This window comes from Dioscorea cayenensis, chromosome 15, assembly GCF_009730915.1.
Source record: "Dioscorea cayenensis subsp. rotundata cultivar TDr96_F1 chromosome 15, TDr96_F1_v2_PseudoChromosome.rev07_lg8_w22 25.fasta, whole genome shotgun sequence".
Classification (NCBI taxonomy): domain Eukaryota; kingdom Viridiplantae; phylum Streptophyta; class Magnoliopsida; order Dioscoreales; family Dioscoreaceae; genus Dioscorea; species Dioscorea cayenensis.
Genome location: NC_052485.1, coordinates 23325765 through 23339164, shown reverse-complemented (window position 1 = coordinate 23339164; position 13400 = coordinate 23325765). Strand labels below are relative to the sequence as shown.

The following is a 13400-nucleotide window of genomic DNA, read 5'->3' as shown; positions in this document are numbered from 1 at the left end:
TGTAAACAGAAAAACAAAAGTTTCTAGGACGAAGTAGGAAACCAAAGCTAGGATTAAACGGATGGACCAAAACAATCCATTTGCTTATTTAAGACGCATATTTGGCTATCAGTTCCTAGGGTCTGTAGACAACTGCTAGAATTGAATTCCAAAATCTACTTCATTGTTCTTCTGGCCAGGGCTTTAGCAAACTCATGATATTACCAGCCCTCTTTCACAACCCGGTTGATCTCAAGGATATACTTCCCCTCTTTGTATTTCTGGCTTTCTTCATATGCTTTCTCCTGCAACATACAAGACAATAAATACACGTCTAGAAACATAGTAACAAAACTAAAACTTAAGTGCTATATGTAACCTATGTTGTCTTTATAATCAGACAAAGAGTTATCTGTAGCTTAAACTGATAGCTTAATTGGAAAAAGCTTCACAAGATGTTATTTTCAGGGGCAACCAAAATCTACATTAAACATGATCATCTATTGCATTGATTTAAGAATAGCAACACATGTATGCCATACCATCAACATGGGTGAATCAAATGTGGAGTTCTAAAGTTAAAAAAAGCATAATATCAAATGAAAAATGAGTTTGTAAAATATCTAAGTTAACTTACATATTTCCAACCTAAAACCTGATTGCAGGAGCAGCAGTAAATGTCATTAACTGTGTGCAATCCTGTTGATAACTGTCGTTCTTCAATGGGCCCCAGACAGACATTGACCCTGATATGCAAGTAATAAAAGAGGCAATTGTCTGAGCATTTCATTTATGAACCAAAACTTTATAGGCGGATGCACTCCAACAAAAAGTCATCTTGTTCTACAGTATTAGTTCATGGATCACAAAAGAGACGAAAAAGACCAGAACCACCGTGAAGGACAGGAACAACATGAAAATAAACAAGATGCTGTGAAAAAGAATTCTGATGGTACTCTGATAAAAAATTGCAGTCATTATTTTACAGGGACTATCATGATGCTCTACTTGGTATGCCACATTCTGGAAGGCAATTCTATCAACATAGACACAAGAACATAACTCATTGCCAACAGTGCATCATGGGGAGAATAAACTTGGCTCCATTATTTAGAACTACCAGTGATAACACGCAAAGACGACAGTTCATTACAAAAATACAGATCCTTTTATTAATAAATTATGCAAATAAATGAATGAATGAATGACACAGTAGCACAGTACATGCTATGCATGAGAAAATAACATTCATCATTCCCTGGTCATCAATTGCATTGCTGAAACTTTAAAGATGTCATAAATCAGATGCAGCAAAAGGAGGATTAAAACTATTTACATCATATTAGACATCAAGCATAATAAACTCTGTTCTAATGGAGCTAATTCCATCAACTATTTCAAGTTTTGCTCTCACGCAATCCAATAGATACTAAAAGCGCATAGAAATCCACTGCAGCAAAAGTCGGAATTATACTAGTCATCCATGATTCTTACTTAAATGCTAAAGCAAAAATAATGATATAAACACAACAAATGCCCTATGAATTCAATCAAGAAACTTGACCTGTGAATTCAAGGCATTCTTGACACCAACTCTATTAGGTATCTAAATTATAGAATTGGATCAAGAAACTTGTCCTATGAATTCCAGCAAATCAACTGCTACAATTAACAAGAACAACATGAACAAGAGATTAGAGATAAAGATAAAGATAAAGATAAAGAGGGGAGGGGGCGTTGCTCACACTGATCTGAAGAGGTAGGCGGGGCCATATCGGCCATGGAAATCCTTAGACATGATGGCGTCGCTGGAGGCGGAGTGGGCTTCGCAGCGGCGGCACTTGTAGATCTTCGGCCCTGGCAGCGACTCTAGAAACACAAGCCCCATCGGATCAATGATCGATGCTTCCCTCAATCACCAGATCCTCTCCTTCCTTTGTTTTTTTTTTCTCTTTATCTCCCTCTCTCTCTCTCTCTCTCTCTCTCTCTCTCTCTCTTTATCTCACGCTTATTTTTAGAGTCTTTCTTCTTCGTTTTTGTTCTTTCATTCGTGAGAAAGACGAAGACCACCCGGATCAAGTTACAATTGAAAAGGTCTTATAGATAGACGGTGGAGATTAACGAGGATATTCTTTCTATGTAGTTTTTTAGTTTATAAAGAAATTCGGAATAGTCGCCAAAATTGAATCTATAATAATAATAATAATAATAATAATAATAATAATAAGCTCATTGTATATTGGAGCAGTTACTTGCGCCGTACCCGCCTTATCTCCATCCATCCTCTATATATTGTTAACGCTTTTTTTTATCTCTTTCTTTTTTTTAATAATAAATAAATAAATAAATAAAATAATATATCCATTTGTATTTTTTTTTTATAAATAAAAAGTGGATAAACCATTGATATCCATTTCTTTATTGTTAAAAAAAAATTTTGAAATTATTTATTTGATAAACGAATATACCTCATCTAAAGCTTTCATATTGAATGAGAAATGTTTGCATCCTCCACTCCAGTGAAGAAACAAGAGCAAATTAGGAAACAACTCACAATGTAGTATACATCTACATAAAACACACCCATAACCAAAGGTATTATACAATTTTGAGAAACGGTATGCCACTCAGATGAAGATGTCAACCTGTAAAGAACCTTTTCCATGACTGCCATGGAAGAAAGCCACCTGCAAGTCAAGTAATCACAAGGGTGAACAGAATTCTCTGTGTGTGTGTGTGTGTGTGTGTGTGTCGTTTTTAATAATAAATATAACAATGCAGGGGAGGATTCTGGAACAAGTTGACGTCTGAAACATACCACATCCAGGACATTTGACATAGTAGTTCTCCCTCTGGACTAGCCCTGAGCCACCACAAAGTCCACATTTTCTCTGTGCCACCTATCACAGTGTGCCAACAATGCTCAAGGTATGTACAGGTGCTTAAACAGCTCATATGAAAGCAATAATGACAAATTAATGATATGAAATAGCACTAGCAATGCTTTTATACAGTTTTCTTATTACTTAAAACCAAGTTTTTCATAGACAAAAACTATTATTGAAAGTACAATATGGTGCCAAAAATAGTGCGGACTTCGACCATTATCTGCTCTTAATAAGGACTACAAAACAATATATTATGGTCAGCTAAGCAATAAATACATTGGGTTCATAAGTCCAGGGGTCCACGGACTTAATCAACACATTAGAGTCTACAAGAGAAAAGGATATAATGAGTTAAATGATAACATATTGGATTCCTGAAATCTGGTGCTTTTAAAAGTGATAAACAATAGCAGTTTATGAAAGAAGGCAATTAGGCTGAACAATTTTGATAAGATTATGTCATACTCTTCAACAGCTCCAGGAAGAGTCCTCCAAGATTTTTGATCTTTGTAAGAAAGTCATGTCAGTGATCTGCTAGAGTAAGTGAAAAGAGGCAAATGACGTTCTTATGAAGAGGAAAGAAAGCTAGAAATAGGTTCTCAATAGTTGTTGGATCAAACAAAGAATTTTGGAAGCAGATGATGCATTCAACTTTCTTCATTAAAAAATAAAGCAAAGGTTACAAATTCCAGCCAATGACAGAAGATTTTCTGTCTAAAATATAAAGCCAATGATAGGCCAAATACAAAATGATAAATTCATTTTCATGAAAATGAATAGCCTCCTGACTAGACTCAATGGGAATTGGAATTGGTCATATATATATATATATATATATATGTATGCATATATGTGGGCGCTAGCAAAATTAAATATTTACATAACTATTCATGAATAATGTTGTCATATAATCAGACCAGTCACCGTAATTTCTCATTCCACTACACTCACAAAGATGAACAAGGAGTTTAATAAAAAGCTTTAAATTGCAAGCAATTTACCATATTTGCTAAGAAAATCACTATTTCATTGTGCCATTGCAATTGTTTACCAAATGCTTGTAAAACAGAATTTCAATATGAAGCTATGCAAACGAGCATGAACATAAGATACAACAATGAAAAGCTCAGAGTTCACAGTATATGAGTGTTTTAGGCCATGCTCAGAAGGGAAGAAAAGTTCTAGTGTTCTGCAGAATTTTTCTTTCCCTTCACCGTATTCATAGGCTGTGAAAATGTGGCAAAATCTTTGAGCTTTCAGCAGTTCTCTGCTCCACTTTTTCTTTCTTTACCACTATTAACGCATTAATGCATTGTGGAAAATAGATAAAAAGGACTTCCCAGTTTGTTTCTCATGTTTTATTTTTTCCCTATATACTCATCCCCTGCAGTTTCCTTATCGATCAACGATTCAACAATATAGATTTTACATTTCGCTTTGCTTATTAAATGTCATCTAACTTTCCCTCAAATCAAATGCAGGCTAAATGCATCAATCTATAAAAAAAAATATAAAAAATATAAAAAAATTAAACAGAAAAACTATAGAGAAGCAACAATTGTTGATTAAAATCCCAGAAAAACAAAACTCAGAAATCAAATAAGAAGGTGAAATTTTTAAAGGTAAGTAACTACTCACAATCCGCTTGCTGAACTCGATCGCTGCAACCACGAAAGGCATTACCCCAGCTGAAGAATTTGAAAACTGAGGAGTAAGGAACGAAGAACAACCAAAACTCAATTGAAAAGGCAGAGAAAGGAGTGGAGTGCCTAAAGAGCCGATGGCTATCTGCCAGGTGATCTCCGGTGGAGCTACGAGATCGGCACCTCCATCAACAACACGGATTCTAGTTGTTGGTCGAACACGGGCACACCCATCACTGAGCCTGCTCCCCCTCCATCCCCTCCTATAGCAATCGGGGAATTCAGAGGAACAAGGGTTTGCCCTGATCTGCCATTTGGGAGAACGAGCCGACAGCGGCGAAGGCGAAGGCGAACAAGCTCCCATGCTTCTCTTATGTGCGGTTTTTGGCGCTCAACCGCAGCCTGAGGATAAAAATCGGCAAAAAATTGCCGCAAGGGAGGATAAATATATATATTTTTTAAATAATTAAACATTATTATTTTCATATCTACAGAAAATTTTAAATTTTGTTTCAGAAAAATATTATTGTTTTTTTAAAAAAAAATTATGAAAATAAAAATAGAAAAAAAAAAATTTTAATTAAAATTAACGAATTTTATTAATTAAAAACACTGGTTTTATATTTCTCATTTAAAATGCACAAGTTTTTTATTACTTCAATTTGACGGTGAGGATTTACTCAGATGGTTCCTCGGCTCTAATAAATCCCTTTCATCCTTGTTCTTCCAGTCCCGCGTATTTGAAATAATCTTCTTCTTCTTTTTCGTCTGGTTAGTGCTTGGAGCTCTAAAACCCTAGAAACCTTTTGAGTTCCAAATCCTTCAAAAACGTAGTTATGTTCTCTCCGGCGGTGAAGAGATCCCATCTCGTCTCACAAAAGGATCGGAATCCTGGCCGGAGCTCCCCCGGCTCCCCATCGACGCCGGTAGTTCAGAATGAGAGAATCGTCTCGAGCTCCGCTATCCCTAGTCGGCCAGCAACTGGCACTCCGGCTCCATGGACCTCTCGCTTGTCGGTTCTCGCGAGGTAACATGGCTTAGGATCTGTTCTGGAACTTGTATCAGCTCTGTAATGCTCACTGATATTTTGCTTCTTCTCTATATTTCGCAACTCTGAGCTCAAATCGTTTTTATGAACATGTTTTTCATAGCATTGGTTCTGATTTTTTATATTTATTTGCATCCCTCTCCAATTTTCAAATTCTTGTATGCTAAGGAATCGATGTTAATGATACTGTAGTGTTTTCTTTTTCTTCTACTGTAAATGCTTCCCGGCTTTAGAGGAGATTGTGAGAAGTTCATGCTTCGAAATAATCATGCTTCTTTAGTAAAACCTAAAGAGATAATAATGTAAAGGAATTGCAAATGATGGAATATTTATTTTACTTTATTTATTTTGCTTTTACCTTGTCTTTTGGTAAAACAAAGTCATGATTTACTTTTAGATATGCCTGGATCTTTAATATGTTTGTATGGCAAGTGAAGTGCTCTGCATTTTCAATGTATGGTTCTATATTGTAGCAGCAGGCCTGCTCCTGAACCTTTTAGGCTTTCATTTGTATATAACATCTTTGCGGGCTAATTTATTCATAATTTGAGTTACTTTAATAGGATTCCATCAGGGAATAAAACTCAGAAAAGCGCTGATACTGATCCAATCCAACCTGTGTTTGTCGGGGAGTTTCCCCAAGTTGTTCGGAATGCAGTAGCTGGTCTTCCACAGAGGAGTGTTGCAGGTAATCGGAACATGTATTGATCTGGGCTTTCAGAATTGGTTCCTGATGTTTTTTTTCTGTACCTAGTAACACGAATTCTTTGGCAGGTAAAACACTTCTTTCTGGTGGCATGGATAAGAGGACCTCCCTTTCCTGGGTAATTTGTGGGAATCAACTGTTTTTCTGGAGCTACTTGTCAGCTGCAGTGTCAAAAAAGTGTATCGTTCTTGAGATTCCCTCTTCTGTGCTGGGAAATGCGGATGCTAGCTCAAAGAATAGCCATTGGATGGTTTGTGTTGTTCCTTGGGGCATTGCACAACCAAAGAGCAATAAGGTTTTAGAGCAGTGCAACTCTGCTGGTGTTGTCATGTGTAACCAGAAGACTCGAGCTGTCATATACTGGCCTGATATCTACTCAGAAAATGGCAGAACACCAACTACTAGTTTTGCAACCATGCTTGAATCAAAATCCAGTGATTCACATGATGATCTCATTGGAATTGAATACTCTGTTGAATATGAACGGTTTACCTCATTAATTGTCTCTGAAGTATCAGGTGCTTCTTATGAATGCATTGGAATAGCTTGTCAGTCTAATGGTGACTTGTGGTGTTTTCGTTTTACTCCAACTTCTATTTGTTGTGAAAAAGTTTGTAGAAATATGGTTGATGGTTGCAGTAATCAATCTCAAATGAGCAAAGTGTATGCTAGGTCACTCCTTTGGCGTTTTGAGAGTGGTTCTTTGAAGGGATCTACTAGGGAGTTCTTTTTGCTGACTGATCGTGAGATTCAATGCTGGACGGTTACGCTTACATCGGATATAAATATTAACAGACTCTGGACTCATGAAATTGTGAACAATGATGGTGATTTAGGTATTAAGAAAGACCTAGCAGGACAAAAGCACATCTGGCTATTGGATATGCAGGTGGATGACCGAGGGAAAGAATTTACGATTTTGGTGGCTACACTTTGTAAGGATCGAGTAAGCAGCTCAAACTACACTCAGTATTCTCTTTTGACAATGCAATACAAACCAGGACTGGGTTCATCTGTGGAAAATGATGAGTTAGTCGGTGATAGAGTTCTAGAGAAAAAAGCTCCATTACAAATAGTAATTCCTAAAGCAAGAGTTGAAGATGATGACTTCTTGCTATTTATGAGGCTACGTGTTGGGGGAAAGCCATCTGGTTCTGCCATTATACTTTCTGGGGATGGAACTGCAACTGTGGCCAATTACTGGCGTGGTTCGACACGACTTTATCAATTTGACTTGCCATGGGATGCAGGTAAAGTGTTAGATGCCTCCATTTTCCCTTCCACGGAAGATACTGAGGAAGGGTCCTGGGTTGTGCTGACTGAAAAGGCAGGAGTGTGGGCAATACCTGAGAAGGCTGTTTTGCTTGGTGGGGTTGAACCACCTGAGCGAAGCTTGTCTCGTAAGGGAAGCTCAAATGAAGGGGTTTCTGAAGAGGAGAAAAGAAGCCAAGCATTTGGAGGCAATTTGGTTCCTAGAAGGGCTAGTTCTGAGGCATGGGGTGCTGGTGATAGACAACGGTCAGCATTAACGGGCATTGCCCAGCGAACTGCTCAAGATGAAGAGGCAGAAGCCCTACTAGGTCAGCTGTTTCACAAATTTCTTTTGTCTGGTGAAGTTGAAGGTTCATTTGAAAAACTTGAAAGGAAGGGGGCATTTGAAAAGGAAGGTGAAACTAATGTGTTTGCTCGCATGAGCAAGTCCATTGTTGACACACTGGCCAAGCACTGGACAACAACAAGAGGGGCAGAATTTGTGGCTTCAGCTGTCATCTCATCCTTACTTTTGGACAAGCAGCAGAAGCATCAAAAGTATCTTCAGTTTCTTGCTTTGTCCAAGTGCCACGAGGAACTCTCTTCAAAACAAAGTGAGGATAATATTCTCCCTTTCTATCTTCTAGTATTCATACATAATATACGTCCATTTTCATATCTACAAGGCCTTGATTGCATGTTGCACCCCCTACCCGGTATTGCTTACTGTTTAAATATTCGAATAAAACAATTATTGAATAAAAGCTAAAGAAATAATTAGCGTCTAGTGCAGTTACTCAGTGTGACCAAGTCTATATTTGAAGGGCATTTTCTGAAGAGTTCTCGCTTAACTATTCTGCTTTAAGGTGTTTATATCTACACTTTAATTATATTGTGTGTGTTTAAGCTATTTCATTTGGAGGTGCCATGGTTTAATGATGCAATGGAAGAATTGTAATGTAAGAGTATAGTAGGAGGTGAGAATATCCCTATAGAGAGGAATGGTTTTTATTTGCATGCCTATACTTGATCCTAGTCTCTAAAGCAATGTTATTATTATTATTATTATTTTCAGAGTTGGCAAAATTCTTTTCCTTCACATGAAGATTTAATTTTTACTTTTGTCCATGAATGTATGGTGGAACCTATTTTAAATACGAAATATGATTTTGGCTCTCAGGAAATTGTTTGCTTACTGTCATGGAACATGGTGAAAAGCTGGCTGCTGTCATCCAGCTCAGGGAATTACAAAATTTGCTTAGCCAAGACCGATCAAATGAGTCTGGCTCACCAGCATTGCATGCACGAAATCAAGCAGTTGGATCTCTTTGGAACCTTATTCAATTAGTTGGTGAGAAGGCTCGCAGAAATACCGTTCTTCTAATGGATCGAGAAAATGCTGAAGTATTTTATAGTAAAGTATCAGATGTGGAAGAACTCTTCTCTTGCTTATCACATCACCTTCAGTATGTAGTTGGCAGTGATCAATCTTTTCTAGTTCAGATTCAGCGAGCTTATGAAGTATCAAATGCCATCACAACTTTGATTCAGGCTGCCATGCATTACAGAGATGAGCATCAGACCTGGTACCCTTCTCCTGAGGGTCTAACCCCTTGGAATTGTCATCCAGTGGTACGATCAGGCCTGTGGAGCTTAGCTTCATATATAATGCAACTTTTAAAAGAAGCAGCTGTCATTGATATGTCATCCAAATTAGGGTTATGTTCTCAGTTACAAGGGCTAGCAGATATTTTATTGGATTCCTATACTGGTGCAATCACAGCCAAAATTGAACGTGCTGAAGAACACAGAGGTTTAATTGAGGAATACTGTAGGAGAAGGGATGAAATTCTTGCTACCCTTTATGAACAAACCAAAAGAATTGTGGATGCAAGATATCAGGTCAACTTTTTTGTTGCTTTCTTGGTTTTTCATTTTTGCTTCACTTTTTGTCATTATAGGGCATTCTTTCTTTTAACCATTCTCATGCACCTGCTTCTTACCTATTGGATTTGCAATATCATTGGTTAATTACGATGAGCTTAACGGAGGTAATTAAATGAGTTGGCAATGTATCATGCCACATCTATGACTGTTATTTACTCATTGCATGCACCTAGAAATTGAAAACTAGCTAAACTCCTAAAAGTGAAGGACACAATTTCGTTTATGACACATATTTTGATGGTAAATTGTTGTTGCCTTTCAGGACACAAGTAAGGGTGTTGAAGATGCTGTGCTAAAAGAAGCTATATACAGGGAGGTTTCCTCACCTCTGCTGTCCATTGCTAAGCGTCATGAAGGCTACCAGACGCTATGGCTCATTTGCTATGATCTAAATGATACTGGGCTTCTTCGATCTCTTATGGTGAGAATATCTGCGCAATTACTTGAGAATTTCTTTTTCAGTGAAAGTTCTTTTACGAGTAAATGTCGAGTTTTATGCATGTGATGGCATTATTGACAGTAGTTCACATTTTTTATAAAATGTCTTATGAAGCCTTCTTTCCATTTGTGTTGGTCTTAGCCTTGATTTTCGTATTTGATGCATGATGCAGCATGATAGCATTGGGCCCAAAGGAGGATTCTGCAATTTCGTGTTTAAGCAGCTGATTCAAAGGTGCCAGCATGCTAAATTGTTGAGGCTTGGGGAAGAATTCCAGGAAGAACTCGCTAGTTTTCTGAAGGAACACAAAGATCTATTGTGGCTTCACGAAATATTCTTGAACCAGTTCTCCTCTGCTTCAGAAACTCTTCACATTGTTGCTCTTTCTCCAGATGATGGCTCTATGTTACTGAGTGGAGATGAATCGGGGCCTTCTGGCCCAGCACAGGGCAAAAGGGCTGTTTCTTTGGAAGACAGAAGGCGTCTACTTAATCTCTCAAAAATATCTGCAGTGGCAGGTTAGCAATGCTTAAATAGCTTTCCCATTTCTTGTTACTTGAATATAACAAATTATCACATCTGGTTTACCCTAAATGCCATATTCTACTGTCTTCTTGATTTTGTCACATCCAAAAGCTAGGGGTTTTTTCATGTTTCCTTGCCTCCTTCAGGATTTGCTTTATTGTCAAAAATAATCAATGATAAGATAAACCAATATTATTAAAAGTTGAATGCAGAGGGGAGGGACCAATGAACTGGCTAAATTCTGTTTTACAATTAACCCTCAATGACTAATGCCTTATCATTAATAGAAATTAAAACTCTATCCTGGATGTTAATTTTATGCTATATCAATGTCCTACCACCCTATATCAGCTGTGAAGTATGGCAGGCTTAATGAACTACACTGCAATGTTTGTTGTTAACTGCACATATAAAGCAATGTTGTTTAAGTTGCATAATGAGCGTTCCACTCTTAACTGAGGTATCTACAACAGGGATAGTGAATCAGTTACTTCAACTGCTAGTGAGATGCTCACCTTATTCAGTCATGAAATAGTTTGATTTGTGTTTGGCTTCAGTGTTAGCAGCTAATATACATTTTAATTACTGAATAGGAAAAGCTCCCGGGTTTGAGTTGTCATTGAAGCGTATAGATGCTGATTTGCAGATTCTAAAGCTGCAGGTGACGGTTTATACACCCTTAATTCAATTTCTTTTCATATTTGAGATTCCTCTGTGAATTTTACTTGAAATTCTATTCTAGTTGGCTCATGCTTAGATTCTAAAAAAACTGCAGGTGGTTTGTTTATTATTTTATTATTATTTTTAAAGTTTTGTCTGGGTAGCGGATAAGGAAAATCTACACAATTTGTTGAAAATATGAAAAATCTTTTAAGAACATGCTCATTTGCTGAAATAGCATTTTCCTTGAATTTTTAAAACGTTAAACTCTGTGAAAGGATAAGCTCACCTAGTGCATTATCATCATCATTGCTCACAAGAATGCCATCCTATTTACATAAAGTTATCTATATGCATTAGTTATTTGCAGATGTAATTCTCTTTGTAATGTGTGGCAGAAATAATTTGTGTTCTTGAGTATACATAAATAAATAAGGCATATGCCCTTGCTGTTTGTTGTTGTCATTGATTATGTGCTATATGAGATTTCTTGTTCTTAAACTGCATTAAGCGTGGTTAGATCTGATTTTGAATGATGTGTCATGTGTCATTTGCAATAATACCCTTGAATGTCTGCTCTACTCTAGCAAAATGCTATAATTGATTAAATTTGCTAAAACATGGTTTGTCATCATTTTATAAAATTTCTTCTGTGAGACAGGAAGAGATAATCAAGAACTTAAAAAACAGCGAAGAACACCAAGATGTAAACAGGCCACTTCCTGCCGGAGAACTTGTTGAGTTGTGCTTGAGAGGAAAAACAAAGGAGCTCGCTTTGCTAGCCTTTGGAGTTTTTGCATGGGCAAGCTCTTCCTTCCGGAGCTCCAACAGAGCCCTTCTTGAGGAATGCTGGAGAAATGCTGCTGACCAAGATGATTGGGTAGCTCTCTGCCAAGCATCAACATCAGAAGGCTGGAGTGATGAAGTAACCCTCGAGTATCTCAGAGAAACGATACTCTTCAAGGTTGCACACCTCTGTTACGGACCTGAAGCTGTGACCTACGATGTGGGTTTCGATGAAGTGTTGCCTCTTCAAAAGGACGATGTGGAATTTCCGACCTTGAAGGATCCCGTGTCTTCAGTGGAAGGAATTCTTATGCAGCACAAGGATTTCCCTGATGCTGGTAAACTAATGTTGACTGCTGTCATGATGGGTAAGGCGGGAACCATCGCCATAGCTGAGGAAGACACTGCTATGGATTCCTAATGACACAGGGTTTCTAGTTGTTGTTACATATCACTGATTCAAAATCCAACAGTGTGCATACATGCTTGTCATTTTGTGCTCCGTGAGTATCCCCCAGGTCTCCTTTTTAATTTTGAGATATAAAAATTAGCATGCGGATGTTTGGCCCGTTTTTATGTCATTTGAAAGGATTATTGTTGGGTGGAAATCCTCTGCGGAATCATACAAGAGACGCTGCAATATACAAGTGGTACACATCTTTTTTTCTTTTTTAATTTTTTTTTTTTTTTAAATTTTAAAACAAAGCGTTATAGACATTTACTCAAGCAGCAGCAGCCAGTTGTTGTGGAAATAGAAAATATATTAATAGCAAATTAATATTTTGAATGCATGAGCAACTAGACTTTTTAACGAATTTCTGGCTCCTGTCGTAATTGTAAATTTCACTCTCACCTCAAAGGAAACCATTGAAAATGCAATTTGCGTCTCTTTAGTGAATGACATATCTGCTAAAATTTAGAGCTACTTAGCGATGGCTTGTTGATTGAACTTTAAATATAATTCGATCAATTATGACGTTGAAATCAAGTGTTATTTAATTTAATTTAATTTTTTTTTTTTTTTGAATTGACTTAATTTTTTATGAATCTTTGGTACTCTTAAGAGCTATGAGAAATCAGTATTATTGAGAAATTTCTTGTTATTGAAATGGCTCCTAAGAATACGAGTCTAAGAATCCGCAGGGTAAGAGGTAGGTGACCAGCGCTTTTAAGAGATCTCTTTTATCTTTCACGGAATATAACTCTTTCATACCCGTAATAAAATAAGCTTCCCATTCATGTCTACAGATAGAAATTATAGATTGGTCAATGGAAGGGCGAGGTGGATGGAGATAATAGGACAAGGGATTTGTTGGGCAGGTCAGAGCGGAGGCATGGCTATACTTTGAACTTTGAAGCCAACAACAGTGTCTTAAAGCTATCAAACCGGCATGCTATCCTCCCCAGAATCCCCTCCACGAGCCCCAAGACAAAACAGGATAGAGAATGAGAGAATTAACAAGAGAGAAGGAAGCGTGCAAGACAGCCTCCAAGGCATCACTGGACCCAAGGATCATTCCCTACCCTT

The 13400-nt window shown here is 37.4% G+C and overlaps 3 protein-coding genes across 4 annotated transcripts; 1 reads left to right on the top strand and 2 right to left on the bottom strand.

Annotated features, from left to right (window-relative positions):
• Window positions 1-2029, bottom strand: LOC120276821 (putative yippee-like protein Os10g0369500). The gene is made up of 3 exons (XM_039283537.1): window positions 1725-2029; window positions 617-725; window positions 1-284 (listed from the first exon to the last, which is right to left on the bottom strand). Exons 1-3 carry the CDS (start codon window positions 1865-1867, stop codon window positions 201-203), a joined length of 336 nt encoding a protein of 111 aa, XP_039139471.1. The 5' UTR covers window positions 1868-2029; the 3' UTR covers window positions 1-200.
• A 419-nt stretch (window positions 2030-2448) lies between these two features.
• On the bottom strand, window positions 2449-4917 carry LOC120277026. 2 transcript variants are annotated; one of them, XM_039283771.1, is made up of 4 exons: window positions 4637-4917; window positions 4506-4555; window positions 2798-2879; window positions 2449-2666 (listed from the first exon to the last, which is right to left on the bottom strand). In XM_039283771.1, the coding sequence occupies exons 1-4, from the start codon at window positions 4872-4874 to the stop codon at window positions 2620-2622; spliced, it is 417 nt and encodes a 138-aa protein (XP_039139705.1). In that variant the 5' UTR covers window positions 4875-4917; the 3' UTR covers window positions 2449-2619. The 2 variants fall into 2 exon arrangements, with proteins under 2 accessions (XP_039139705.1, XP_039139704.1); XM_039283770.1 differs by having other exon boundaries at window positions 4506-4917.
• Window positions 4918-5213: 296 nt separating this feature from the next.
• On the top strand, window positions 5214-12589 carry LOC120277246 (nuclear pore complex protein NUP133). Its single transcript, XM_039284004.1, has 8 exons — window positions 5214-5537; window positions 6122-6246; window positions 6333-8129; window positions 8696-9417; window positions 9725-9883; window positions 10074-10419; window positions 11020-11087; window positions 11748-12589. Exons 1-8 carry the CDS (start codon window positions 5347-5349, stop codon window positions 12291-12293), a joined length of 3954 nt encoding a protein of 1317 aa, XP_039139938.1. The 5' UTR covers window positions 5214-5346; the 3' UTR covers window positions 12294-12589.
• Window positions 12590-13400: the final 811 nt, after the last annotated feature.

What these genes read in the sequence shown, in the direction of transcription:
- LOC120277246 (XM_039284004.1), top strand. Translation starts at nt 5,347, where the DNA reads ATGTTCTCTCCGGCGGTGAAGAGATCCCATCTCGTCTCACAAAAGGAT. An exon ending in TCCACAGAGGAGTGTTGCAG is followed by an intron (nt 6,247 to 6,332) that starts GTAATCGGAACA and finishes ATTCTTTGGCAG; the next exon opens with GTAAAACACTTCTTTCTGGT. An exon ending in GGCTTCTTCGATCTCTTATG is followed by an intron (nt 9,884 to 10,073) that starts GTGAGAATATCT and finishes TGCATGATGCAG; the next exon opens with CATGATAGCATTGGGCCCAA.
- LOC120277026 (XM_039283770.1), bottom strand. Translation starts at nt 4,874, where the DNA reads ATGGGAGCTTGTTCGCCTTCGCCTTCGCCGCTGTCGGCTCGTTCTCCC. An exon ending in TCGAGTTCAGCAAGCGGATT is followed by an intron (nt 2,880 to 4,505) that starts GTGAGTAGTTAC and finishes ACACTGTGATAG; the next exon opens with GTGGCACAGAGAAAATGTGG. An exon ending in TGTCAAATGTCCTGGATGTG is followed by an intron (nt 2,667 to 2,797) that starts GTATGTTTCAGA and finishes CTTGACTTGCAG; the next exon opens with GTGGCTTTCTTCCATGGCAG.
- LOC120276821 (XM_039283537.1), bottom strand. Translation starts at nt 1,867, where the DNA reads ATGGGGCTTGTGTTTCTAGAGTCGCTGCCAGGGCCGAAGATCTACAAG. An exon ending in GCCTACCTCTTCAGATCAGT is followed by an intron (nt 726 to 1,724) that starts GTGAGCAACGCC and finishes CTTGCATATCAG; the next exon opens with GGTCAATGTCTGTCTGGGGC. An exon ending in AGGTTTTAGGTTGGAAATAT is followed by an intron (nt 285 to 616) that starts GTAAGTTAACTT and finishes TGTATGTTGCAG; the next exon opens with GAGAAAGCATATGAAGAAAG.